The 27862-nt window shown below is 51.9% G+C and overlaps 8 protein-coding genes across 8 annotated transcripts; 5 read left to right on the top strand and 3 right to left on the bottom strand.

The window, feature by feature from the left end:
• Positions 1-540: 540 nt before the first annotated feature.
• RHO25_005541 (uncharacterized protein) lies at positions 541-2496 on the top strand (the record flags this gene model as incomplete). Its single annotated transcript, XM_023596432.2, has 3 exons — positions 541-582; positions 671-2126; positions 2201-2496. 3 exons carry the CDS (start codon positions 541-543, stop codon positions 2494-2496), a joined length of 1794 nt encoding a protein of 597 aa, XP_023457312.1.
• Positions 2497-2896: 400 nt separating this feature from the next.
• Positions 2897-5071, bottom strand: RHO25_005542 (uncharacterized protein; the record flags this gene model as incomplete). The annotated part of the gene is made up of 4 exons (XM_023596433.1): positions 2897-2959; positions 3013-3339; positions 3413-3859; positions 3911-5071. 4 exons carry the CDS (start codon positions 5069-5071, stop codon positions 2897-2899), a joined length of 1998 nt encoding a protein of 665 aa, XP_023456560.1.
• A 1781-nt stretch (positions 5072-6852) lies between these two features.
• RHO25_005543 (uncharacterized protein) lies at positions 6853-8515 on the top strand (the record flags this gene model as incomplete). Its single annotated transcript, XM_023596434.2, has 4 exons — positions 6853-6993; positions 7048-7103; positions 7182-8167; positions 8220-8515. The coding sequence occupies 4 exons, from the start codon at positions 6853-6855 to the stop codon at positions 8513-8515; spliced, it is 1479 nt and encodes a 492-aa protein (XP_023456561.1).
• Positions 8516-8813: 298 nt separating this feature from the next.
• Positions 8814-9937, top strand: RHO25_005544 (uncharacterized protein; the record flags this gene model as incomplete). Its single annotated transcript, XM_065602665.1, has 2 exons — positions 8814-8872; positions 8938-9937. 2 exons carry the CDS (start codon positions 8814-8816, stop codon positions 9935-9937), a joined length of 1059 nt encoding a protein of 352 aa, XP_065458737.1.
• Positions 9938-16628: 6691 nt separating this feature from the next.
• On the top strand, positions 16629-18295 carry RHO25_005545 (uncharacterized protein; the record flags this gene model as incomplete). The annotated part of the gene is made up of 4 exons (XM_023596436.2): positions 16629-17106; positions 17157-17202; positions 17271-17335; positions 17388-18295. 4 exons carry the CDS (start codon positions 16629-16631, stop codon positions 18293-18295), a joined length of 1497 nt encoding a protein of 498 aa, XP_023456559.1.
• Positions 18296-19252: 957 nt separating this feature from the next.
• Positions 19253-21614, top strand: RHO25_005546 (uncharacterized protein; the record flags this gene model as incomplete). The annotated part of the gene is made up of 5 exons (XM_023596437.2): positions 19253-19349; positions 19403-20676; positions 20731-21228; positions 21301-21459; positions 21516-21614. The coding sequence occupies 5 exons, from the start codon at positions 19253-19255 to the stop codon at positions 21612-21614; spliced, it is 2127 nt and encodes a 708-aa protein (XP_023456564.2).
• A 108-nt stretch (positions 21615-21722) lies between these two features.
• Positions 21723-24857, bottom strand: RHO25_005547 (uncharacterized protein; the record flags this gene model as incomplete). The annotated part of the gene is made up of 1 exon (XM_023596438.2): positions 21723-24857. The coding sequence occupies one exon, from the start codon at positions 24855-24857 to the stop codon at positions 21723-21725; it is 3135 nt and encodes a 1044-aa protein (XP_023456565.1).
• Positions 24858-26012: 1155 nt separating this feature from the next.
• Positions 26013-27812, bottom strand: RHO25_005548 (uncharacterized protein; the record flags this gene model as incomplete). The annotated part of the gene is made up of 2 exons (XM_023596439.2): positions 26013-27615; positions 27763-27812. The coding sequence occupies 2 exons, from the start codon at positions 27810-27812 to the stop codon at positions 26013-26015; spliced, it is 1653 nt and encodes a 550-aa protein (XP_023456562.1).
• Between the last annotated feature and the right edge of the window lie 50 nt (positions 27813-27862).

Raw genomic sequence — 27862 nt, forward strand, 5'->3', positions numbered from 1 at the left:
GGACGCCTAAGCTGAGGCGTCCGTCTGACCAGACGCGTCAGTCTAAGCGATTGGGCTGTGCAAATCCTTCTGTCACGATGGCTGTGACGATATTCTAGACGGAAGCCACCCACTAGCGTCCGCGCTGTCCGCACCAATCAGTCTGCATTTCGACACGGCAAACGTCGGACGGAATTTGTCTACAACGATACCTCCTCCCACCTTCACCAACAGCACAGCACCTTCATGGCATCTTGCCTGCATGCGACTCCTCCAGAAGGACGTCTTCAGTTGGCGATCGCATGAACTCACGGACGATGAGATTCATCCAAGGCCTTCGCTCGGATAGTGGCGGCAATACAACAATGTGGAGGGATCAGTGAGCTCTTGCGGGGCATTGGCGACGTCGGCCGTTGCATCGGCAGTATGAACGAAAGCTGCCCCAGAAAGCACGTTCGTGTGGAAGTCATGAGCTGTTGTCTTCTCCTTACTTGAACTCCTTGAACCTTCTCTGCACACATCTATTCGCCTGGAGAGAGATTGTACAACAGATCTGCAAACATGTACACAGCATCGTTCGCCTTCTTCGAGGCACTATGGGAAGTAAGTAAGCAACTCCCGACCATGATAATCCTCAAAACAGACTTCCACGACGAAAGATCACATCTTATTGACAACTCCACCTTCTTAGGCCGGCATCACCCACGTCTTCGTCAATCTCGGCAGCGACCACCCTTCCATAATCGAAGCCATCGTCAAAGGCCAAAATGAAAAGAAAGCCCAGTTCCCCCGCATCATTACCTGTCCGAATGAAATGGTCGCTCTCTCCATGGCCGACGGCTACGCACGCCTGACCAACAAACCTCAATGCGTAATCGTGCACGTCGACGTGGGTACTCAAGGCCTCGGGGCCGCAGTCCACAACGCCTCTTGCGGAAGAGCACCAGTTCTCATATTTGCGGGCCTGAGTCCATATACCATAAACGGAGAGTACAGAGGGTCGAGGACAGAGTACATTCATTGGATCCAGGACGTGCCGGATCAGAAACAGATTGTGAGCCAGTATTGTCGATATACTGGGGAGATCAAACGCGGGAAGAATGTGAAAGAGTTGGTGAACAGGGCGCTGAGCTTTGCGGTCAGTGAGCCAAGGGGGCCAGTATATCTGTATGGCGCGCGAGAGGCAATGGAAGAGGAGATTGAGCCTTACACGCTCGATCCGAAACATTGGACACCAGTGGAACTGGGAGGGCTAAGTACGAAGCAATTGAGGGCTGTGAGCGAGGCACTGGTGGGGGCGAAAGAGCCGTTGGTCATCACAGGATACAGTGGGAGAAATTCAGCTGCTGTGGAAGCGCTCGTTGCGCTGGCAGACACAGTGAAGGGTTTGAGAGTACTGGATACTGGCGGAAGCGACATGTGTTTCCCAGCAAATCATCCTGCCTGGCTGGGACTACGATACGGCGTCGACGAAAGCATAAAAACAGCAGATGTCATCGTGTTGTTGGACGTCGACGTACCCTGGATACCAACCCAATGCAGACCTCGAGATGACGCCAAAATCTTCCACATCGATGTCGACACACTGAAGCAGCAAATGCCAGTCTTCTACATCAATGCCATCGCCCGATATCGAGTCGACGCCGAGACAGCCCTCACACAAATCACAGCCTACATCAACTACAGTATGAAGGACAAAATCTCATCACCAAGATTCTCAGAACTGGCAGAAGCACGGAAAGCCTCGCATCAAGCAAGACTAGACACAATCGCAGCGCAAGCTGTCTTATCGGAAGAAGGCCACTTCGGATGCCCTTACTTGATCCGACAAGTTCGCGATGCGTGCCCACCAGACACGATATGGGCTGTTGAAGCTGTAACAAACGCAGCATTTGTGAACGATCAAATCCAAGCGACGTTGCCCAACTCATGGATCAACTGTGGAGGCGGAGGTCTGGGTTGGAGTGGTGGAGGTGCCCTCGGCATCAAGCTAGCAACAGATTTCGAGAACGGTGGGACGAATAAGGGCAAGTTCGTCTGCCAGATCGTGGGAGATGGCACGTATCTCTTCTCGGTTCCTGGGTCGGTGTATTGGATTGCACAACGATACAATATTCCCGTGCTGACGATTGTCTTAAACAACCAGGGTAAGTGAGCTTCATTGCCTGAAACTTTGTATGACTTTCAGAAGTGTTTGTGTGCTAACGATCCTCTTTCCCAGGCTGGAATGCACCACGCAAGTCGATGCTTCTCGTCCATCCCGAAGGCGAAGGCTCAAAAGTCGACAACAAAGCATTGAACATCTCTTTCGCTCCAACTCCCGACTACTCCGGAATTGCCAAGGCCGCTTCGGGACACAAAGCATGGGCCGGTGTGGCCGGCAACGCTGAGCAACTGAAGAAACTTCTTCCCGAGGCCGTGGCCGCTGTGCAGAGTGGCGTGTGCGCGATTCTGGATGCGCATCTAGACGGGCCTGAGGGGAAGTATCCTGGGCCTGAAGCTGCTCTTGTTGGGTAGACAAGGATAGGATGACACAAAGTGAGGACAGCTCAATCTTACTTGCTGACCTCCGTGGTCCTGTTCTGTGTCCAAGGTTGACAAGCCCGACTTCACATGCTGCTCAGATTCCCTTACATCTGTCTTCACCACATGGTGTTCATGTTGACTCAAAGCGGTTGATTGACCAAGATGCGCGGGCCCTCTACGGAAACGGCATTCCAGTCTGACAATGTCTAGGACGTTTCAAAGACCCAAGCACAAGGTCATTCAAACCAGAGACTTGACCCAAGCTTCCAGGTTGCTCATCTGCCAGATAGGTATGGTGGGAGTTGATTGAGAACGATGCAGAAGTCAGTTCCCATAAGACTTGAAGCGCCAACTCCCGATTTTCCGATGTAGATGCGAGGTGGCCGCGCTCCTAGTCATCGAACTCGGCAGTCTCAGAGATGATACCCAACTTTGTGAAACCAACAACGGGGTCCTGGATAAATCAGCTAACTGACCACACGAAGCAGTCGTGGGTGCCACAAGTACCTGAATCACATATACTCCCGTTATAGCGGCGTCATCGCCCGGCGGGACCTGAGGCTCTTGCCACTCCATAGGTCCAGGCGCAAAGTGATTAAAATTGAAATCGTGGGCGTCTGAATCGCTAGTTGACAGAGAGTCAGATTCATCGTCGGAAGGCAACCCGTCGTAGGCGTACGGATCATCGGGATCTGGGTAGCTGCAATCTGGGTAGCCAAGGTATTGTCGATAAGCTTCCGCGTCGCTTGCGGCTGGCCGAACGGAGGTGGTTGCTTCATGAGCAGGTCGTGTCTCTGGCTCGCAGATGATTTCTCTATCCTTTGAGGTCGTGATCTAGAAGCGAATGTTAGCGGGTAATTCTGTGGTCTTGTTACGATCCTGTATTGCAGTAAGGTATCTGTCTCACTTTCAAAGACCACAAAACATCTTGGCCACGGCATTGCCCGATTCCAGCAGTGATGGATATGATACGCTCGCCAGCGGGCCCGTCGATTGAGAATCGCTTCGTGCGGGAGCTGGATTCGGCAGGAGGATATCCTAGCATCGCAACCCGAGTCGTAGCTGGCGCCGTGTTGGCATAGTCGAATGAGATGCCGCGTATGCTGTTCTGCCTTGATATCGAGACCGAAGTCAGATGTTTGAGCAGGATGCCACGAGCTCCACCAAATTGAGTCCAGAAAATCGGTCGAAAGTCGGGAGGATATCTTTGATATTGGTCTTGAACGTGAAGGCTAGGCTGTGGCACTCTCGGATACCATATAGCCTGCTTCCGAAGGTCGATGCTGTCTGATCCTCCCGAGAGTGCGTCAATAGCTTTGCCGCTTCTCACATATAGAGAGATGATCTTGAAGCCCTATTCATGTTGTTAGTGCGGTAGTCTGAAGTGTGAGAACAGGTGGCTCACGTCAAATTGAATGCCAAGATGGGAGATGGGCCGAACGTTAAGAAGTCGTCCCGTGATCGGTGTGCCAGTTGGATTCCCTAGCCAGGGTGAGGCCTTTTGTGCGGCGGTCAAGACACGTATGCCATTGAGGCCTCTCGCGCCCATGGCTATTACGAAGCCTGTGACTTCGGCATCGACTTCAAAGGACTCAAGATGTCTTGACATGTAACCTATACTGACAGATGACCTGTTCTTTTTGTTGAGTTTCAGGCCGGAAATGTATCTCATATCACCGATATCCACCGTCGACACTGATATGCGCACGACACCCTGAGGCCATGTTATTTGCTGGAAGCCAAATTCGGTACAGCCGTGAGGCCAAACAATGCATCGTGGCGGAAAGGATGTCTGTTGCTGAATGTTGGCAGAGACTGCGATGAGTTGATCTTCCTTTAGTGGGTGAGAACCACTTTTCGCCTCCACGACGGAGATTCGCATGTCCATCAAAGGGACAACGCTTTGCAGAATCGACCATATACGCCGACTGTTCGATAGCCGGAGGTATTTCGCGCTAGACCGCCACAGCGCTCTCAAGTCGACCTTCTCTGGTTGCTCGAGCAAGTCGAAAATAAAGCCGCGATCGCCTTCTTTCTGGAAGCGGGACTTCCAAAATGTCTTGCTTTCGAATATGGGCAAGAAGCTACGTGAGGCGCTTCGCAGATGAAAAACGGCTTTTGTGGGCAGCAAGATAGCGATCATCTCTAGCAGCTCTAGCGGAAACTGAGCAAAGCTGTCTGCCACGGAGCCATTTCCTCTGGGCCATTGAGGAGGTTGCGGAGGAACATAACCATCCGGGTACGTGATCATGGGATGGTCGGGATCAGCATCGGCATAGGAAGCTTGCATGAGCCGAAAATCCGCACGTGGCGATGAAGATGTTGTTCCGTAGTCTCTGCCCCAAGGAAATTCGATCTCATTGTCCCTGCTGAGAAACCCCTCGTAACAATGCTCCCAGGCCAAGCCACCACAATTGGAATAATATGGTACCGAGCCACACACCTCAAGCAAACGAGCGATGTCTATCTTCTGTGGCGCGACATATGTTTCAAGCAGCGACCAACAGGCAGCGTGGAGGGCATAGCCGTGTGCGCCGTCGTCTGGCTTCTGTGTCATCACCGGCATTGTGACTGATTCCTCTTCTAATTCGACGCTATGCCATATCTTAACCGGATTACTAGGCGCAGCGAGAAGGGTTTCATCTTCGTCATTGTTATTGAGCACGCAGAGGCCGATACCAGTGACATGGGGCTCGCCATCCTCCCAGTAGACTAAAGACGTCAGCAGGTTGCCGCACCAAACTCGCACGGCGTCTGTGATACCCGTTCGGAATTCCTGCACCCAAGACTCTTTAACCCAACGTTCAGCATGGCAGATATAGTAGCCACAAATGACGCATCGGAAGTTGTTGAAGCTCTTGGCGATCGTGGAAAAGGATGCACCATGGGTTTCTAGTTTTGGAGATGCGCCGTGAGTGCTGAAACTGCAGGCGTAGTGCGGCTCCTGCGATCAGAGTTTTGTCGAAATTGCGCTCGGCCGTTGTGGGGTAGGGAACACCACTGGCCATGAGGTTTTTGCTATTTAGCCATTGAGTTGGACATCGCGCTCAATTTCGGGCCAAGCGACGTGCTCAGATAGGTCGTAGCACATTGCACAAGAAGGCGAGCTGGATTTCACTGCCCTCGGACTTTTGGCTCTGTCCTATGCCTTGGCAGTTGAGAATGGTTGACTTTGGTTGAGAAGTGTTGTAGGAAAACGGCGTGCAGTCGGGAACTGTCGTTTCTGAACCTCGGAGTTTTGGCCTGAGGCACCACACAGCACCATCGACACCTGCCGTCATGACTTCTACTCGACTGCCCTCTGCAATATCTTCTACACAACTGCAGGCCCCTTTTAAGCCCCTTTGAAGGGGCATCTCGACACAGACAGCACTGCGACCGCCACACGCTCTGAGATGCTGAGATGGATGCGCGAGATACCTACACGCTGTAACAAGGCTCGACATGAAGTGCCAGAGATATAAGATCCAATTCCTTTGAGAACAGCGCTCATGATCAATAAACAGATCTTCTCATCCGCACTACATCCTGTGTGCACGACCGGGGAACGAGGAAATAGTCCATCAACCGTACCGATGTGGATCAAACACAGCAAATACCCATGTCCTCGTAGCAAGCTCCGGTCTCGCGAAACGACCACTCAGAAACCCAGATGAATAATCAACCTCCTTCAAAACCCGTGCACGGTTGCCGGTCGGTTATCCTGCGAAAATGAGGGTGAGGTGGTAACAAGAAAGCTGGGCATCTGTAACCTCGACGCCACGTCGGAACGGCAGTTCGAATCGCGAAGCCCTACCTCTCCAACCCAACAACCACAGCCAGACAAGGCAGGGAGAAGGGAGAGCTCTCCACATTAGCCGGGGAAAAATCCAGCTAAGCGAACGCGAAGTGGTCCTCTCTCCGCAATGCCAAGCCGCCACCTGCCACGCTAAAGTCCACGCGAAGTTCTCTGCACGACTCAAACACGTGGTAAGCGACATGTGTGTCCCTTTGTATCCATCGTACAGCATATTGGGTACACTTGGCAGTGTCTTGGGCAGTGCAGGATGTTGATTGCCGTTTATCGCTTGCCTCGGGCATCCGTCATTCGCCACGCGAAACCTGCTGCCGTTAGGAGTAAGCAGCTGCTCCGGCAGAACTGGGGCATCTCGTAGGGTTGGAATGCCGGGGTATTTTTGGCGGCGTGGAGAATGGAGTGGTCACTCGCTTGCTCCAAATGGAACCGGTTTTAATAAGTTGAAAGTGCACTGTCGATCTTTGCGTCGAGAGTCTCGCTTTCTTTTCTCTTTTGCTCTGCTGTCTGGTGCAGTCTATTCCGTCGACTGCTGTTTCTGCAGGACTTTCAACATGGCGGACCACAAGGAAGCTTCCGACCTGGTTGAGGATGTGCCGTTGAAGGTTGATCCGTATTCGCAGGACAATATCACATGGACGGAAGAGGAGGAGACGAGGGTGAGACGGAAGCTGGATCTTCAGATTGTGCCGATGGTAAGTGCGACAAGGTGCGATATACATGATTGCACGAGCTGATAAAGTCCACAGGTGACAGTGCTGTACCTCCTCTGCTTCCTCGATCGTGCCAATATTGGAAATGCTCGGTACGCATTACTCTTTCGCAAAACTTCCAATGCTCGAAGATTGCTTTCCTGAATTTTTACTGATTCACTGCCTTGCAGGATTCAAGGCATGGAACGCGACCTCAATCTCTACGGAGTCCGCTTCAACTGGGCCCTCAGTGTCTTCTACATCGTATACTGCCTGGTCGAAGTACCATCGAACATCATCCTCAAGAGAGTCGGGCCCAGGTTCTACATTCCGCTCCTCGTCGTCGGCTTCGGGCTTGTATCCATGTGCACAGCATGGGTAAACACATTCAACCAATTGTGTGTTGCCCGCGCATTCTTGGGCGTCTTCGAAGGAGGCACAATGCCTGGAATCGCCTTTTTTCTATCTGCATTCTACAAGCGCAAGGAACTATACTTCCGTGTAGGAATATACGTGAGCGCAGCATCCATGGCTGGTGCTTTTGGAGGTCTGCTCGCTGCAGGACTCGCCAAGATCCCTCGATGGGGAGTCGAATCGGCACCAATCCATACATGGCGGAATATTTTCTTCTTCGAAGGTCTGCTCACAATGATTATTGGAGGTCTGGCACCTTTGATTCTGCCGCAAAGCCCGGAGACATCGACCTGGTTGACTGAGCGGGAGAAATTCATCGCCTCCGAGAGACTACGAATCGAACACCGAGCAAATGCGAACCAGGTCGTGAAGCCGCACCACATCAAGCGTGCTCTGCTCAACATCAACAACTACATCTGTGCCGCTGGGTTCTTCTGCATTAACATCACTGTTCAAGGTCTCTCGGTCTTTATGCCTACCATTCTGCGCGATCTGGGCTGGACGGCAACGAGGGCGCAGCTGTACAGCGTGCCAGTCTATGTATCGGCATCTGCAATCGCCATTCTGATCGCTTTCATCAGTGACAAGACTAGGCAAAGAGGTCTGTACTTGGCTGCGTTCACCACTTTGGGTATCACAGGATTTGCGCTGCTTCGCGCGGATATGTCGGCCAATGTTCGCTATGGTGCCGTATATCTCTGTGCATTGGGCGCTTTCCCCGGAGGCCCTGGTTTCCTCTCGTGGGGCTTGAATAATGCGGCTGGTAAGTCCAATCACTTCTGGTAGCACAAGTCAATTACTAATCAGTCTCCCAGGTCCCGCTGTACGAGCAGTCTCAGGCGGGTGGATCGTGACTCTAGGCACGTTGGGCGGCATTGTCGCAACATGGACATATTTGGCAACAGACGGGCCCAAGTTTCCGACTGGACACACAATCAACTTGTCTGCGCAGGTGGTTGTCCTCTTCTTGGCGATCGGTGGTATGCTCTACTGTCTGTACGAAAACCGGGTACGAGCACGTGGCGGCCGGAACAGTCGACTGAATGGGCTGAGTGAAGAGGAGATTGCAGACCTGGGTTATCGGCATCCGGACTTCAGATATATGGTTTGAGGGACAGGTCAGCCTATGCACGAATTCAACATGGATACGAATGATGATCAGAACGATGAATGTGCTTTGTGCGGTGACCAGAAGTATCGTGGTGAGATATTCGACTTTGCCCTACGGCTTGCCCTTGAAATTGCGTCGTCCCGCCCTGCTAATCGTGCTGACGGGATTAGGATCGGCCGAAGTAGTGAAGTGAAACCTTTGATTACACTAAGCATGGGCATTCGCAAGATGAGTGATCACTGTCATTGCGATTTTTTTTTTATCCTGGCTACGAGAGCCAACTAAGAGAAGCTAAGTCATGAAGGGGAGTCTCGACTATCATGATCGGATCGTCGAAATCTCACTTGGTCTATCTGCGTAAGCTTAGATCTCAGCTTGCCTCTTAATCGATCACCATTACTAACATCACCAATACTGGCCAGGATCTTGATCTTCAGGAAGTTCAGGGACATGATTGAAGAGACACGAAACAAGTTCAGTATCAAGCGATTCTTCAGCATCACAAGATCCTACGAGAAACTGCCTAGCGAGGATCTGTCTGAGGATGAAGTCGAGAGTGGCTCAAGTGAAGACAAGAATGCCACGAGTACGGATGCAACCCGCAGCCAAGTATACGTCCCTCTGGCCATCTTGACACTCCTGGCAGTTTCCCTTGCCGCGGCTCTCTGGGCCTGGCCGACCATCAAGACTCTCCCATCGACATTTGGCGTTCCAATTAATCGCTGCAGTAACGGCAATGTCCCAACAATACGTCGTGAATGGCGGACTTTGACTGAAGGAGAGCAAATCAACTATATCTCTGCCATTCAATGCTTACGAAATTCCCAATCACACTTCTTCCCTGACAGGGGAGATATCAGTCGATACATGGATTTCGTATACGCGCACTACGAGAACCTTTTTGGAATGCACCACGCTGCAGGATGCCTGCCTTGGCATCGATGGCTTCTCGCGTTATTTGAGCAGAGTCTGAGAGACGAATGCGAGTATGAAGGTTCGATGCCTTATTGGGATTGGAGTTTGGATTGGAACGATCCGGGAAGATCACCAGTGTTTGATGAAACGTTTGGCTTTGGAGGTGATGGGAACCCGACGCGGGAATCTACAATATTGAATGGGAGTTGTGTGACCACGGGGCCGTTTGCGAATATGATGATTCCGAAATTTCCAGAGGCGAGTCCTGGTGAGGAACATTGTTTGAGTAGGGAGTTTGGGTGGAAGCATGGTGCTCATGGAGATAAGCTGAGAAAGGACTTTTTGCGAGGTGTGTTGCAAGAGGCAACGTTTTGGAATTTCACGAGGGCGTTTGAGCGGGGGCCTCATGATACCATACATGGGTATATTGGTGGGGTTCTTCCGACCGTGTATTCTCCGGCAGGCGAGTCAAGTTACAAGTTTTGCCATGTACAACGTGTGAGCTGACCTTAGTAGCAGATTCCATCTTTTATCTTCACCATGGTCAAATCGATAGATTGTGGGCGATATGGCAGAAAGCTGCCCCCGGACACGGAACAGATTACGCTGGTTATTATACATTGAACACAGATGCACCCGCAAGAAAAGACGATATTATCCCTTCCAAAGATCTTGCGAGGAATGTGACGGTCGCTGACATTTTAGATATTGAAGGAGATATACTCTGTTACCAATATGATAGTTATAACGTCTAAAAACCGGTTTTTCCCATAACATCCGCTCTGTTGCCCGGAGACTATTCAATTCTACCGTAGAGACAACAAGAGCACCACACTCTCATTTCTTGGCTACGCATCAAGACAATGATGACCCGTTGCTGAGTTGCTAGACAAGTTTCCCGGACTCATTGTCGGCTCATTCGAACTTGTTGCTTTCACGACATCAGCTGTTCCGCACGTGTGTTGGGCTACTTCGAATGACCTCGCCAGAGACTCTTGAGCTGACACGACCTGTTGTGCAGCAAACTGTCCAGGCATGGCACTGCCGTAGGAGAATATAAAGCAACACCACAATGTTACACTTCCTTTCTCGAGAAAAGCGTGTTGTAATTTGCGACGCACGATGCCGCACGCAACTGCAAAGTGTCGGCATCAAGCCGATCGAGATTTTTGCCAGAAAGTACTTTGCAGGTCGAAGAACAGGGTGTTACTGCGATTGCAGTTTGAGGCTATGTACAGAGCCAATTGTTTTGCTTCCTCCCCTTTGTCTTTCGAATAGTATTGCAACATCACTCTGTCCCACAGCAGAAGGTATCTATGAAGGACTCGGACGGCACTCCTCACACTCCAGGGAGCCCACCGCCTTGCATCGAAGATAATCGTTGGTCAAAGCAGATCGATTCGTACTTCAAGGTATAGATATGCTACAGCTATTAGTATGGGAACTCTGATGCCTTGGTAACAAGCATTCCATCGACATACCAATAACCGAATGCGCAACGCATTCTTTCTTGACAGGATCCAGGAACAATAGAAGAGTGAAAGACGCTCCTAGTTGTAGCAGATGACACAGCTGGGATCAGAATCACCCTCGCAACACGGTAGTGTTCCTCTCGTATCCAGATCTTTGGCAACGAGGATCTCGCCAGCCGGCATGGCGCAAACGAGGCCGATGAGGGTTGTGGCGATGAAGAGGAACCTCATTTTTGGGCAGGAGAGACCGTGGTCTGGTATGTTTGGCTGAGAAAGTAGCAGGTAGGTAGACGAGTCGAGCGGTTGATGGTGGGTAGCAAAAAACAAAAGCAGCTCTATATCTATATATATGAGTGCTTTGAGACATACGGGAACGTGAAATGAGTTCTGCTGGGGATTGCTAACAGAGTTCTATCTCGGATCCCAAGACTAAGACTTTGTCTTGACGACGCAATGGCCGACGATATCGCGAGATGCCTTGAACGCGGATTACTGATCTTTGCAGGACTAGCCTTCACGTTGAGGCTAGTGAAAATTGGCGTTGGGTCAGTCGGAGATTCGAGAGGCCAGAGTAGGAATGACATAAGCCGCTTGTGATCTCTTGGGCCTAGGATGGCACTGTTGCAGGAGTTGCGGTCGTCCGGCTCAGGCCGAATCGTTTGAGGCAATGACTGCAGCCAACTAACAATCGTTAACAGGATGATCGAGTTGTTGATCGACCATCACTAGGTTGCACGTAGCAATTGATTGAGATAGTTTCGACTGTAGGCATTGTAGAAACACACGCGTTCTAGACACTTTGAATGCCCAGAGAATACGTTCGGAGGAAAGATCTTGAGGGAGTGAGGTACACAAATTGTCTAGGCAGGCCGGCTTTGCTTAGCAGCAGAGGGATCCAGTGCAATTGTTTAATAGAAAGTCGACCTGAGTTGCAACCACTAGCCTTGGCAATCTGGTCAACGGCCGTAGTCATTTATGATCGGACAACTGCAAGCCTTACGACAGAGTCCTCGTGGACCGAGCCGGATGTGCCACGAAGCGGTCTGTTTAGTCAGGAAAAACTACAGACTATCCTCATGTGCTTATCTCACATGGCAAAAAATAATGTTACACGATAGGAATGGCGTTGGAAGCAGCAATCGAGCTGATTCTCGACGTCTCTATGAATGCTATGCACAGAGATTATTGAACATTCCTGTCCTTCTCTCTCGAAAAAAAAAACAAAATGATAATCTGCAGCGCTGCACAGCAGTCGCACATCCAGCACGCTTAGATAGCTGTTCAAGTTGCGCGGAAGACGTTGTGTTGCATGGCAGTGGCCCTTGGCGTGGTAGCGAGTCTAGGCCAGAGTTGAAGGCAGGGATCTGACCTTCGCATAAGCCTCTGAAGGCGAATGGGTTCGGGCTCAAGTGATATCTCTGCGACATACCAGTTCTTAGACCCCCGACGGCCTTCTGAACGCCAATCTATTGATGGAAAGGGCCGGTGTAGCACGGAACGCAGCCATTGACTCGGATATAGTTGCCGTTCTTGTCCTGCGCACAACACGGCGGGGTCTGTCTCATCTCTAGATCTTCGACGATGAGATTGTTCGCGGTTGGAATGGCGCAAACGAGGCCGATGAGAGTCGTGACAGCCAGTAGAAGGAATCGCATTTTCGGAGTGTTGAGTTTGGGGTTTTATGCTGAAATGAATTAGATCGAGAAGCCGTCGAAGAGGTGAGTCTAGGAGGTGAGAAATGGAGGACTGGAGGCCATAAAGGATGGATCACTATATGCAATCGCGCCGTGAGTGAGGGATTAAAACCACGGTGTGCTTCGATGAAACATGGATTCATTGCCACTAAGACTGCTCCTTTTCGGAAATACCCAAACAGTCGATTGCACCTTGGAACAGTAACGAATCAACGATGGTGCCGCGAGACACCGTGAACATGGTCAGAGACCCTTCCGCATATAGCCCTACGATAAATACGGCACAGAAGGGCTTTCGCTCAACCCTATTCTCCATTGTTTGGGCCAGTGCTGAGCATGAATTCAAAATGGGTATGATCGATGACGAACAATGAGCCTTCTACCTTACCGAGAAATGTCAATGCGAGACAAGTACCTTCGAGTTCCGTCGCCAAATCAGTCGATCCTGCTAATGCAGTCAAACTACTTGATTATGTCAGGCATGGAAGTCGTCAATGATGGCTGGTAACCATTACTGCGACATTTCATTCGACAATCAAGGGCGACTCAGAAAAGCTGAGTCGCCAAAAGGAAAAAAGAAGCAGCGGTACCGGCTCGCAATAGGGGTCCCGAGCAAAAGTTGGCAGGCTTTTTGATGTTCCAACGAATGCTTTGCATAAAGGATTAAGATTGTCCTTCTCCTCCTCTGAAAACGATATCCAAACCAGAGGCAGGGGTTGGCTCTCCAGTAACACGAGAAACGTCGTTGTTCATTGCGTAGTCGTCCTTTTTGCAGCAAATCAGGCTAGAGTCAGAGACTGGGCTCTGGTATTTGCGTTGCTCTTCGAAATTTCACGGGTTCGGAAGGAAATAGTCTCCTTCAACATACCAGTAAAGCGCCCGACGCTATTCAAAGTACCAATCTTAGCTCTTGGGAGGGGGCCCGAAGCCGCACCACTCGCAGCCTCCGACATAGATTGGGTTTCCATTCTTGTCCGAGTCGCAACATGGCGGCTCTCTCTTCTCCAGCTGCCTGGCTACGACTTTGTCTGCTGTTGGCAAGGCGCAGACGAGGCCAGCGAGGGCGGCGGTAGCGAGCAATAGAAATTTCATCGTGGTTGAGTTGAATTGGATGAGTAGCTTGATGTGTAGGTGAGCTTAAGGAACGAACGGAGTAGCAAAGGTCGCAGATGTCTACATATATACAAGTCCGCATGTGAGGGGTTAAAGACATGGTTTGCTAGAGCTGACATGCAGTCGCTGACCTCTGGAGCTGCACGGAAACTTCTGTCTAGGATTTTCAAAGTGTTGATCGTTACCTAATATCCCGGCACAACGACGAAGATGCCGCGACACACCGTGAACATGAGCCTATGAGCTCTCCTGACTTGCCTTCACTTCTGCGCTGGTACATCTGGTCGTGCTCTGGGCCCAAGGCTCGCTCAGTAGACGCAAGAATCCCGATCGCTATCTTATTTTCACCTAGAGCTGAGGGGATGGCGGTCCGAGAAGACAGGCGTCATGTGGAGTGCAGATACCAACAAGGCTCCTGCATGTCAAAGAGTAAATCCCTTTCATGGTTCGACAGCGAGCTTGTGTTGGCTTATTTGACGCAGTGACGGCGGTAGAGGCGAAGTAGATCCATCATAGTTCCTGGATATAGCGCTCAGAGAACACCGGCTCTGCTTGCCGGGACTTCGTAAAGGGAACAGAGCAGCTCATTGGCGTTTCTGCACTGCAGGACTTGTAAGCTTCGCCGGAGCAGCGGTATGCGTTTGGAGCAGCAATGGGTAGAAGGTAGTAATATCCTGGCAGCCCTCACGCCTACCCTTCACTCAATAGTGGCGCAAATCTGCAGAGTAGAAGCCCTATAGAAGCCCTATTGTAGGGCTAACGCTCTGATACAGCCCGGGCACGTCATAGTCACCTCGGTGCACCGACCGACGGAGCTTTTGACGCATAAGTATGAGTCCATGCAAGTCCCCAAATATTGCTGGCCGCGCAACATCACACTCTGCAACACAGAAAGACTTTGACATCAGGCTTCTCCCAGGAAGAGCCCTCGACGCTGAGCCTTCCCCGAAATTTCATGGACCAGTGCAGTGAGAGATGCATGTCTCCTACAGATCAGTGTCGTCCGGGAGTACGTTGTATGGACATGTCAATCTCGCATTCGACCTCGGAGAGTGCGTCTTGTAGCTGGTTTCGAATAGCTCCAGATATCTCCGAACATCCGAGCGGGTCCTACGACCTTCAGCTCCAGGCCTGAGAGCAAGCGACATCACTCCACGTCAGTCTTCACTCTACATTCTTCGTAGCTACCAGGCGGAGACACTGTCTGGATGATCAGGCACCAAGGACAGAGGCAGACTGACAACCCTCAAGCCTAAGGCAAACCTACGAGGCCTCAATCATTCTCACATGAGCCTCATTGGTGTGGCTAGCCGGATAGCAGGGCTCTGACAGCAGTTCCGCCCATTACCTCGCCAGACATCGTCAGACACGTGAGCAACGCAGAGGCAGCCGCTCCAGGAGTTTTCAAGCGAGGAAGCAAAACAACAGCCACCGCAAGTTCCAATCCCAGCATGTCTATGATCTAAATGCTGGCCGCCGGACAGTACCAGGTCTAATAAATGGAAGGTTGTGGGGCATGGCCATCGTACAGGCACTCTTCTGATACGACCGGGCAATATTCAGAGATCGGTCCGTCGGTGAGGAGGAAAGTTCACAAGTTCAGCTTGAATGTCCATGGATGTCGTGTTGTTGTTTCTCATGTCGCAAGCTGCTGACGCTTTCTCGCTACTCCGCGATTCTTCTGGTCTTCGATTGGACGTGTTTCGTGGAGACTGGCAGAAATGAATCTGGCACATTGATACCCAAAGTCATGCCAGGCTCATCTGGGAGAGCGGCGGCGGAGGAGATGTGACTTGTTCGTTGTGTGAAGAAGAAAGTGGAAATGCAATTGCAATTGTGGATCTGGCGGCAGTGGCCGTGCACGCGACATCCGCTCACGCCACCTCCTACTCGTCTTCCTCTTCTGCTTCTCATCATCCGCCATCGGCAACGCCATACCGTGAAGCTCTTCATCGCCATTCGCCGTGAATCATCTCGATTTGACCCTTACGGGCAGAGTGTCGTCTTTCTGGCCGTTCTGAGGCAATGCCGAACGTCTTAGGCAATGATGCCGTACGAACAGGCGTGGACGCTCACGTGCCGGATACCAGGACCAGGCTGCATAAGTGCCCCAGCATCTCCGGGATTGTGCTAATTCCAACGCACCCAAGGTCCAGGATCCCATCCCCTTCGTTTCGGCGACGACTGCTGCACAACTGCACAATTGACAGGTTCCGCGTCTCGCTGAAGCGCGAAAAGCAGAGCTTATCCGAATTTTGAACAAGTCTTCTGTCGTCTATCGCAGATCATGCTGCTAGTCGCCCTCGGTGCCCACATTGCAATGCTTCGGTCGGGTCTTCAGCACGTTACACGCATGCGCCGCAGATCATTACTTTCCATATTGGATCTCTGCTCTCATTCACATTTGCAAGACTGTTGTGGTATTCGCGCGAGCCACAAGTCCTCAATCGAACTGGAAGGTTTAGCCCAAACGAGCTGCCGACATGCTGCCATGATGCTTGAGCAGGCGACGTCAACTGTACCGTTCGGTAGCTCATGCTGGTCGCGAGAGCTCAACTGCTGCCTTCGGCCAGGTGCACCCTCGTCAAGCTTCTGCTACTCGTCAGAAAATCCTCCTCTCCAGCTCATATCCCTAGCACATTTAGCGCGAGCCACAGAGCTCTTGACCAGAAAACGCGTAGTGCTGAGCCCGCCACTGTGGTACGCACAACTGTCAATGCGTCCGAGATGCATGCACATAAGATGTCCTCATCCATCCCTCTGGGAAGGAAGTCGCTGTACCTCGATCAACAAGGGCGAAAATTCCACATCATCTGATCTTTGTTCGCAGGCCGGCAATGATCAAACTTCGTATTAATCTTTTAATCTCTGCTTCACGCTCTTTTTAGGACATCGACCCCATCAATTCAATACACGACCATGGCGACCGATGCCATACACGCGCCCAATGGAGCCAAGAGCCTCTCGCCACTTCCTCCCGTCATTCACCGAGGCCTGTCAGCCATCACCGCATTCGGTCTGCTGTCACTGCTGTCGACCGCCGTTCTGTTTATACATCTCGTCTATCGCCTATTTCGCCGGGACAAATCGACCTTCCCCCGCTTTCACCAGTATCTGATTCTTCTAATCAACCTCCTCTTCGCCGACCTTCAGCAAGCTCTTGGATTCGTCCTCAGTCTACAGTGGCTTGCAGACAATGGCATCTTCGCCCTCACTCCATCATGCTGGACTCAAGCGTGGTTCCTCAACACCGGCGACGTCAGCAGTTGTGTGTCCACGCTCGCAATGGCATGCCACCTGTTTGGTGACATTATTTTCGACTACCGCCTCAGCCGCATACCTTTTCTTATCTCCATTGCCGGGATCTGGACATTTTCACTCTTTCTCGCAACTATTGGTATGTGCCGATCAGCTACTGCCGAGCTCGAATAGAGCTGACTATCTCAGGCATAATAATGCATCCTCACGATTTCTACATGCGTGCTGGGATGTGGTGAGTTCTTGCACCGCACCATCTCGGCAATCTTATCAATCATAGATGACTGATCATCTCGCGTGCAGGTGCTGGATCAACGAAGAATATATGCATGAGCGTCTGTGGTTACACTATGTCTGGATCTTGTTCAGTGAGTGATCTTCTGCCGTCCATGATACTCACCTGTCTGACCTCTTTCGCAGCCGAATTCGCTGTCGTCGGACTGTACACGACAATGTTCATCGTCCTGCAGCGCAGAATCAAGGATTTCTTCTACGTCTCATCCCAACATCAGATGCGAGCTGAATCCGCCGCTCGCTCGGTCATCATCTACCCCGTGGTATATGTTATTTGCACGCTGCCAGCTGTCGTGGCCCGGTTGCGTGACATGACTGGGCATAGCGTCGGCTATGCTGAACTCACCTTTGTAGGAGTCATGATGACGAGTAATGGCTGGCTCGACGTACTCGTCTATGCGCTGACCCGACAAAGTCTCGTCTTTGGCATGCAAGCACCAGACGGCGAAGACGAGAATGTCCATGGACTGGATACTTTCACCTCTTGGGATCCATATCACCATGATGAGCTCCGGGACCAATTGACAGACTTGTCACCCCCTATGTCCTATGGCAGTAAAGGTCGCAAAAAGGAACAGCAAGCATTTAATAGGAAGGACAGCATGACGGGATTACTTCCAGGCGACCCATTTGCGAAACAACCTCCTGTCGTTCAGTACTACGATCAAGGACTCGCGGCGCCACAATCCGTGGTACGTATCACCAGGAGCGAAGGCGATTTGAGGAAACCTGGCATGCGTTTCCCGCGAAGGCGTGATCCCAGTAGAAACGTCCGAACAGCCAGTCCGGAAGAGGAGAAGCAGGTGACACTGTTGCAATGTTCCGCGGCTCCTGGTGAGCAGAGTAAGAATGGCAAAACTTCAGAGCAACGGCATGATTCTATACAGGCTGAGGACGGCATTGATCCGGACGGCATTGGGATTGCGATTGACGGGATTAGGACTGCAACGGATAGCATTGGAATTGCGAGGAGCGAATCTCCAAGCACGTCTGGGAGTCACCAGGTCGTGAAGGAGCCAGCGGAAAGGACATGAATTGTACAGATGACTCGGATACCGTGGATAGACTTGTGATACCCCAGGGGAAGGTTTCGCTTTGTTGTCAGGACATGAGTTTGAGTGGTGTGATGAGTTTGTTGACTCGGCGTCCTCGCTGCACGTGGTGGCCACGCTACATACACAAAAGTCATGCCATGGACTTTCGCGTAAGGTGAAACATTGGGTAGTGGATGAGGTGAGATGTACAAGGGATCTTCTCCTCCCCTGCTGCTGCTCATGAACCCTATGCAGGCACCGTGGTCTTCGCGATGATCACTAAAATGTCCCTTGGCAAACGTCGGATCGAAATGCTGTCTGTGTGGAAGTGCAATGATGATGGTGTCCGGGGAAGACTCGCCGCTCCGAGTTGGCATAGATGACACGTGCTACATCAGCTTCTAGGAAAAACCCAAGAAGAGAACATACGGAAAGGTTATTATGCGATATCAAGAAGTGACAGCTTCCTTCCTTCGGGCGTTTTTGTGCCTCAGGTTCCCACCCGTGGGCTTCTGCGAAGCGAGTGTGCATCCTCCTCCAACTTTTCAAAGTTGTGCTACATGGCCCATTGCACTGACTTGTCCAACAAAGTCTTCAATTCTCGCTGTCGTCAAGCACAAATGACTTCGGCGCTCCATGGGTCGCAAGGATGTCCTTTCTTTGCCAAGTTCTTCCCCGAACCCTCTCTCCGCATCCGAGGGGCAACGTGAACGCGACGCGTCGAAGCGTGTCTTTGTAGTCAAGCGTATCTCTTTCCAAGGACGATACAGCAATATCGCACTGCCGAGCCTCTTCCGACTCAACCTGATGTGTGATCTGGCCATCAACGTAGCCTGGACCTGAGGAACGGCACTACTTCGCATCCATAGTGAAGAAACAGCATCGCAACACGAACTTCGCGAAACAACACCCGGAACCCGAACACGATCACGGCCGGAGGCGCATTTCGCAGAAGCTATGGACGGGCACGGATTCAGATGCGTCATTTGCGGCCTCTTCGTTGATGCAGCTGAAGACGAGAATGTTGTGACATGGCTGAATGAATTCCGGACCAGTATCATACAGCCCCAGCCAGTCTCCCAAGAAGTATTTTGCTGACGTCCCCAGTCTATTCCTGTATGAAGAAACCTGGATTCACCGGCGTCGGCGTCCATTTGCATGCCAATCTTGCTCTATACACCGCTCCAATCGACCCAGAGGAAACGTGGCGCAACCCCGAACTTGGAGACATGATTGTGACCATCCCAGTTATGAGCCAAGAGCCAGACCTGCGTGCTCACGGCTATCTACTTCACGATGTCTGCTTCGAGTTGCTTGCAAGATATGTTGACCAGGAACTGGATATTGACCGCTTGTTCGAGCTCTGTCGCTCGGTGCCGTATTCCGCGGAGTGCCGTGGACTGACATGGGACCACTGCTATGGGGGTCTCATCAAGAGAGATGATCAATTTAGCTTTCCTTGGGAGGAGAAGTACCGAGCTGCAGACTTGAGCGAAGTGCCACAATTCCCGGCTCAGCAGTATGTCCAAGCTGACCCGTGGAGTATTGATCTCGTGCCGCTGTCTAAGGCTGTCGTGAACGACCCTCCAAAGGGCCCAACAGAAGATGCACTTGTATCGGACTGCTTCGCCCAACTCCCGTTCGAGCTGCGAGAAATGATCGCCGTGCTACTAAATACGCAAGAAATGCTCAACCTACAGAGCGCTGTGCGAAGTTTCCTGCCAATGTTCGAGAGCAAACGATTCTGGGTATCACGATACTGGTCTGGAAACGATCGCGGCTTCTTCTTCGAAGTTCTCGGGTTTAAGAACAAGTATTGCCTCAGAGCCTTGTGGAAAGCGACTGCCAACCAAATGAAGAATTCCTTATTCAACAGAGCGCGTATCTGGTCCATCGTAAGGACGATCGTCCCACTGATCGACACACGCATCACTCCACCCACCAGTAATCCACCACTTGGCATTTCATCGTCGATTGAAACCCAGCAATGTGTAGGGCTATTGCCCACATCTCCCACGGCAAGTTCCAGAGGCTGCTATACCACCACATATCGAAGGATGGCATGGCCTAAAGAAGTCGTCCGCCTGGCCGTCTCGCTAGCTGATACAGGTGGGGACAAGTATATATCCGGATTCCAGCTCACCACGAAAGATGGATCGTCAATCTGCACGGGATATATGTTCCCAGAACAATTGTCATGTACAATCGACTCGGAAGTCACCGGCTTTTTGGTAGCTATAGGCTCCAGGGGACTACATGCAATTCGTATTCTACTTAAGTCGGGCTGGAAGTCTCCTTGGCTCGGAGATCCGACGGACGTCCCAATTACACACCGACTTGCCAGCATCGATCCTCTCCTACAACTACGCATCGGTTTTGACGTGAGATTGCTCTTGTTCTGTATTTATAGCCGTTTCGCTGACAAGAGTGCCCAGGCATTCAAAATTACTAGATTTCAAGTTGTCAATGCTCGGGACTCTAATAACCTGCTTCTTGACAATAAACGCATTGTAGACCCCCGGAACAAGAGAGGCATCGTCGACCTTCGTAGAAGTGCAACATGGTATCCGGGCCCGCCACCACCTGACTTGCATCTCCTCCCGCGGCATGCTCGTCTACCATTGGGATTTCGACCCATCTACTGGGGCCATTTTGGCGGACCAGAGGGCAAACATCTCAAGTACTTGACCGCTGTCTGGGTACGCAGACGGCAAAGTATCAACCACATCGAGTTTGAATATGCCGACGGTGCCCCAATCGCGCTTCGGCACTGCCTGGGCCGACATGAAGACACCACAACGGATGAATGGGAGCGATGTTCAATCGATGGCAGAGCGGGCGAGCGCATTGAATCTATCTCGGTTAGTTTTGGGCCACCTTGGGATCATGATGAGGACCAAGAGGTAGACCCAGATGTGTTGTGGGCTCTGCAAGTATGTTCCGATTTGTGCACAGCATCCTTGCGGCCTGAGACTCCTGTGTATGCTAACCCCTTCCCTCCGCAGATCAAGACTACATTGGGTCGTAGATTCTCGTTCGTGCCCCGAGATGAAGAGGAGAATGAGTCAGGAGAGGAAGATGAACCGAGCTGGAGACCGGAAATCAAATTCACAAAGCTTCCAATGGTGGATCATACTGTCATCACGGGGCTCTTTGCAACTCAGGTATTTGCACAATACTTCTCACAGCTAATAATGCGCTCGCTGACAATCCATTCTAGCACCCGACTCTTGGTTTCACAGACTTGGGCCTCATGACCGAAGTATGTCCCGAGTCTATCAAGTCGGAGCGAGACACCGAGCCAAGAGGACGCAATTGAAAGCCCAAGGCGACTTGCAAGAAGAATGGCAATTTTGGAGAAGAATTTTTCGATCCAGGATCTTCTACGACCAGGGATTTACGACAAGCAGAGTTGGCGATCATCCACTCAATTCCTCCTCGTCTTCTCGCCCTTTCCTTTCCCTTTATTCCCCTGCTGTCCATTTCCCTTCGCCTTCTTTTTCCCCGCCTTCCCACCACCATCAGCACCACCATTCGCCCCACCACCATCCCCACCCTCCTCCTTCTTATTCTCCTCCACCTCCAACAACTTCAAAAACGCCGGCGTAAAGTTCTCCATCTGCCAAACATCCCCCACCTTGATCCGCATATAATCAAACGCAACCGCAACCTTCATGTCCGACTGCAACTTAAACTTGACAGCTTTAGGTTTTTCATCCACAAGCGAGCCATCATCGCCATGAACCTTCCTAACGCGAGGGAGGTCGTATTGTTTTCCTGTGTCGCCTTCGGCAGTGGTTTGATCGGGAAATGTAGCTGCGGCGTCTTCAAGAGGTCCGGAAGCCATTTCGTCTTCGGGGTCGTTGACTACTTCGTCCGCGAGGGCGTCTGCAGCGGTGTTCGTGTCCATCACGTCTCCATCAGCTGTACTCGCTTCCACTCGCTCCAGAATTGGGAATTTCTGGTATCGTTGACTGAAATGCGTCAAAATGCAAGCTCTTGCGTTCATTTTCTGCGCGATATCCAGAGCTTCAGAAGTTGTGCTGTGATTCTTCGCTTCCGCGTCACCTTGCAATTCGTCGTCGAAAGTAGCTTCGTGGATGCAGACCGTGCTACCCTTTCCGATGCGAGCGAAACCTTCGCTGGGTCGACAATCGCCCGAGTACGAGACCTTGAAACCAGATGGAAGTGTGACACTCACAGCTCTCGCGCCATGACAATGCTTCACCGCAACAGCCTCAAGCTCGCTCAACTGCAAAGCTTCTGCAGGAACGGTGTGAGCTTCGAGTTTATCCTGATAATCTGCTGTGCTCAGATTGCTCAATTGAACAGGCGGAAGGAACCAGGACAATCTGCTGGGCCAACGCTTTTGCGGATCCCCAGTCTTGAGGGATAGAGGTGCGATGCGAGAGTAGCCGTAGTCTTCCAATTGACTGTATTCATATAGCCATTGCTGCATAGCGGCCTCCGAAATGACTGCCAGCCGGTCGCGAGGGGCAAGAATGTCTTCCCAGCTATCGGTTTGAGATACGCGCTCTCCAGGTTTGCTGTTGTGCATTTCTTGGTACCATGCTTTGATGACGCTGGTCGTTCCAAGTTGATGATCCGCGTGCATATGACTGATTACCAGCAGTCGGAGATCACGCAGAACTTGCTTCAGTTCTGCGGCATCAAAGACGCGCTTCAGTTGACCCAGAGTGTTCTCTCCAGCATCAAACATTATATTACCCCAGCCAGGCACTAGGACAAGTGTTGATGACACGTTACGGTACTTCGATGGCAGCGCTGACCCAGTTCCAAGCGTGATGACCTCCGCTTTGTCTGCTCCCGAAGGTAACGTCTTCATCCATTCCAGAGCATCAGCGCCAGGGTTCTTCGCAGCCTCCTGAGCTTTTCTGGCCTCTTGCATCACCTCTTCTGGTACCTCCGCGGCAGCCTCTTCAACGTTCAAAGGAGTTAAGGCCTCCTCAGGCTTAAACTCGACCGAGGGTATCAGCTGTAGCCTCTGCCCACGTACGGCGATATGTGCTTTCTCCGGGAGTGGTCGAATCTTCCTTGTTTCGGCAAAATCAGCATTACCACCATATTGCTGCGGAGCATCGCCCTCCACGTCATGAACAGGCACTCTGTACCGGTCAGGGTCGACTCTTTTCAGCCTTGCTGTAGTACCTGCGACCCCTTCCATTGCAATATGGTTCGGGCAGTAGTCTGCGGAGGACACAATATGCTCCAGATCCGAGAACTCGTTCATGAAAGCATGTAATCTCTCATCGCTGGCCACATCCTTCCCGCACATCCACATCACTGCTCCTACACCCTCCATAACTTTTTGCTCTCGCCACTCTGGTCGTGCGATGAGATTGTCGATATACTCAGGACCAGGCAGATCAATGACAGCAACACCACCACCCACTCGAGGCGGATCCATGACCTCTTCCGGCTTCACCCACTCCCCTTTATCATTCTGAACCTCTTCTCCCTGCGCGAGCTTACTGAAGTTATGCCCAGGCTTGACGCCTCTCGCAATGGCACGCTCAGGATGAAACTTGCCACGCTGCATGTGGTTGCGGAAGATGTAGCTGATTGCTTGCTTGGCAGGCTTCACATCTGGCAAGTTGTTGATGAGAGCACCCGGCCAAGGCTTCCGAACCAGGACCTTCAACTCGGGATTCGGAAGTGGGTTCTCTTTGTCTCCAGGTAGTGGTCCAGTATACTTCTTGATCTTGTTCGTCTCGGGATCACGAACGAAAATTGTCGCAGGAAGTTTGACTTGAGCAAGAGGAGTTTCATAGAGTGTATCGAGTCGCCATGACGAGTTGAACATGTCTCCCACAACTGCCTTGACAGTAAGATAGTCGCGATCCTCTTGTGTCAGGTCTCCAGTAATTTGCACCATGTTTCCATCTTCTCCTGCACGCATCTCATCAAAGCTTCGCTTAAGAGGGCTGATGGACGACGACCGGCTTTTGTTCGCCTCCGAGCTGGGTGATATCGACATGGACCAGACCTTGACATTGTCATCTGCCCAGAACGGCTGCCACTCAGCCTCTTTCCCATCCTGCTGCGGAAGACCATTGTCCCGGATCTCGTGAATATTGATCGGCATACCTTTCCGAAACACGAATCGCCTGGCAGTGGCAAGCGTGTGATTAAGGTTAGGTGGGCCAAAAATCGTCAATGAGCCTCCCAGATCCTTCTTCGCCTGCGCTTCAGCCTCAAGCTCTGCCAACTTATCTTCGCCCTCCGCAGCTTTTATCTGTTCAGCCTTCGATCGAAGTTTCCTCAGCGACTCCTCCAGCGTATACTGAGCACTCGACGACAACGAGTCTGCCAAGGTCAAAATCATACCAATCATGCCTCCAGTATTCGTCCACTCCGTCCTTCCAGTGAGGAAACATTCCGAGACCTTGATCAACCTCGCGCCCATCTGTACACATGCTCTCTGTGTTCCTTCCGCAAGGCTCCCAATCAGGTAGCGCTTATTGTCGAAGTGCAGAAGCAGCGTGGTGCCTGGCGTATCAGCCGTGGGCGTAGTGAGAATCTGTACATGTGATTTCCCCATTCTGTTGGCCCGGACCCAATCCGATCTGGCAAGAATCGAGTGTCCAATTCGCGTTGGCGCTTTCAAGTTCTCTTTATGATGAGAGCGAAAGACTATGACAGCTTCTGGTACGACTCTTCCAAGTTTGATTCTGCCACTTGTGCTTTCTGACTCCTGTCTGTCATGATCTGAGGCGTTTGTTCTCGCGCCTAGCGAATGCCTCTTTCGCCAGCGACCGGTGGGTGTGTCGTCGGGGTCGAAGCTTCGGTATTTGGGCTCGAATTCGGTTACAAGAGTCTCATCACGTGTAGTCTGTGCGGGTGCGGGTGCGTGTGTGTTCCGCTTCGGGGGCGGTATGTGACCCGTAAGGAGCTCGTTCAGTGCTGAAACAACCGCTGGTCGTGCTTGAGCGACTTCTGGATCGAGTGGAGTTTTGTGAGTCGAGGTGTGACCAGCTAAAGGGTCATTCAGCGCCGAGACAACCTTTGAACGTGCCTGAGCAACTTCTGGATCGAGTGCGGTTCGGTGGGTTTGAGAAGTTTTATGCGGACGGGGAGGATTGTATCGAGCGTAGTAGCGCGGGGAGTACGGCGAAGCAGATGCGAATCGTGAAGTCGTCAAACTCGTAATTCGCCGGAGCGGGTGCGATGTGGAAGCCAATGTGACGGTCTCAGGTCGAATATGATAAGAAAATCATGTACGGGACGATGCTTGCTTCAGCAGGCCACGAAGTAGATAGTTGCTGGGGTGTATGATGTCGTGAACTTTTTTGGCGCACAGCTCGAGGTTGCTTCACTTCGCGCCGGAGCCAAGCCCGCTCTCAGCTATTTACACGGTCACCTAAGAGCCGAGTCGCTCACTTCCACGTTGACATTGGTATACGCCACCATGTCGGAGAGCTACAATACTTCTCCCACCTCTGAGAATCACAGAACGAATTCGAAGGAACTGACATTGAGCTGACGAGACAACCACTTCATGTAGACCAGAGAATTAGAGGCGAGGATCACAATCCATCTCAATTTCTTCGAATACACTTCCACCGTACGTACGAGTACATGATATGGCGACGCCTATCCTAGACCGTCTCATCTTACAGGAACAGCACCCACAATTCCGCAACCGCAAGCATCTATATATCTATAACAACACATCACGAATGCTTCCAATCCAAATCTACCCCGCATGCTCGACGATCTCACTGACCAATTTCCCATCCTTGACATAACTGCGAATCTGCTCGGGCAGAGGAGCCTCGGTGCTATCGTCCTCGTCTCCCTTAGGCGGCAGAACAACGTTGACAGAGCTGCACTTGCTGGTGTACACCTCTGTCGCCAAGCTCTCCGCACCAAGGTAGATGCTCGCGCCGTCGACCTGATCAAGTTGGATTGTAGGAACCGTGTTGGTGATCTGGAGAGCAAAGTTGGGACACTTGATTACGTCCACGGAGGAGACGAGCGTGTCGGCCAGAATTTGCAATCGTGGGCAATTGTCGATAGACACGGCATTTGCCTTGCCCTTCAAGATGATGGTGGCGTTTTTGCACTTGCTAATCAGAATGGACTGGGTCATGCTGACTTCGATCTCGATCGGCGCAGATGGAGAGTCGAAGTTCTCGACCAACCACTTGTTCCCGTCCAGTTCTTTCTTGCCTTGCTTCGGTGCGGCCTTGGCGGAGGAAGTGCTGTTCTGTCGCAAGGAGCCCGGCTTGGGCTTGATCTCAGGACCAGGGCTCTTAGCCCGAGCGACCTCGCCAGGCACAGCAGAGCTTGCGCGTAATGATGGGTTCTTGTGTGTCATCTGGCTTCGGTCCACCTTCTTCAGACCTGCTGTCACCGACTCGCCTCGGTTCAGCTGCTCAAACACTGCGCCCATATCTCCACCACTCTTTGCGGGCGCGGGCGCACCTCCTGGCGGCGGAGGCGGAGGATGCACATTGTCGAAGTTTGGCAGAGGGGGTGGAGGCGGCGGAGGGGCTGGTCCGCCTCCTGGAGCAGGAGGAGCAGCGGTGCCATTCGTTGTTGGTCGCTCATCGACCTCGCGCATCGCCTGTGCTGGATCGATACCTGCAGCATTCCATGTCACACCTGTGGGGTAGTGCTTTTTGATGTACTCCTTGAGCGCATTCAGCAGCGCATAGTATGAGCGCACAAACGTCACATGTGCCTGATCTCCCTCCTTGTGTGTCTTGAGAATCCTGTTGCCGTACATCTGAGCGCCTCCAATCATCTCAGCGACGACATCTGCCGGCTTGCCATCCATGACGAGCCACTGCAATGTGCTGATGCCTTCTGCGATCATGGCCAGGTGCTCTTTCATAGGCGAACCACGATTGCTATCCTTGATGTCTCCTGCCGTGCCCAGATCTTGCTGAAGGTCTTTGAGCAGGTCCATGAAGGTCTGCGATTGCGGATCCGGCCGCTTCGCCTTGGTGGTCACCAACAAGAATCTCCTCTGATCAGCAAAGCCCTTTGCGACTGCTGCTGCCTGCTCTTCAACCAAAGGATCCAGCCCTTTAGCTGCCTCTAGAAATGCATTCACCTCGCTGCTGATCAGCTCGTCCATGTCGCTGATGCGGGGCGGAAGAGGCTCTGCTGCCTTGACAGTCTGCTGCGAGGAGGATGGAGTGACGATGGGGAGCTCAGGAGCGCTGGAGGAAGGCTTGGTGCCCGCGGCAGTTGGGCCATCGCGGGCGACATTTTGTTGGGGAAAGTCGTTGTCGTAGGGTATTTGTGCGGACGAAGCAATATCTTCTAGGCGCGAGGTTGCGGCCTCCAGCCTGCGGAGAAGCAAGTTCAGCGGGTTGTCAGATGGGACAATGGAGACGGGGCTGGTAGCCGAGCCGTAGCGACTCTTTGCCTTGCCGTCCATAGCGGCCGACATGCTTCACTTGGGGGTCGAGGTGAGGGTGATGAGTGAGGCATACCGTTTGATCAGCGTGGTCAGGTTGTGCATCCCATGTGCCGGAGCTGCCATGGTGACTGCTGGCTGCTGGTAGCCAACCAGAGAAACGCTGGAGGACAAGG

This window comes from Cercospora beticola, chromosome 3 (assembly GCF_033473495.1).
Source record: "Cercospora beticola chromosome 3, complete sequence".
In the NCBI taxonomy this organism is placed as follows: domain Eukaryota; kingdom Fungi; phylum Ascomycota; class Dothideomycetes; order Mycosphaerellales; family Mycosphaerellaceae; genus Cercospora; species Cercospora beticola.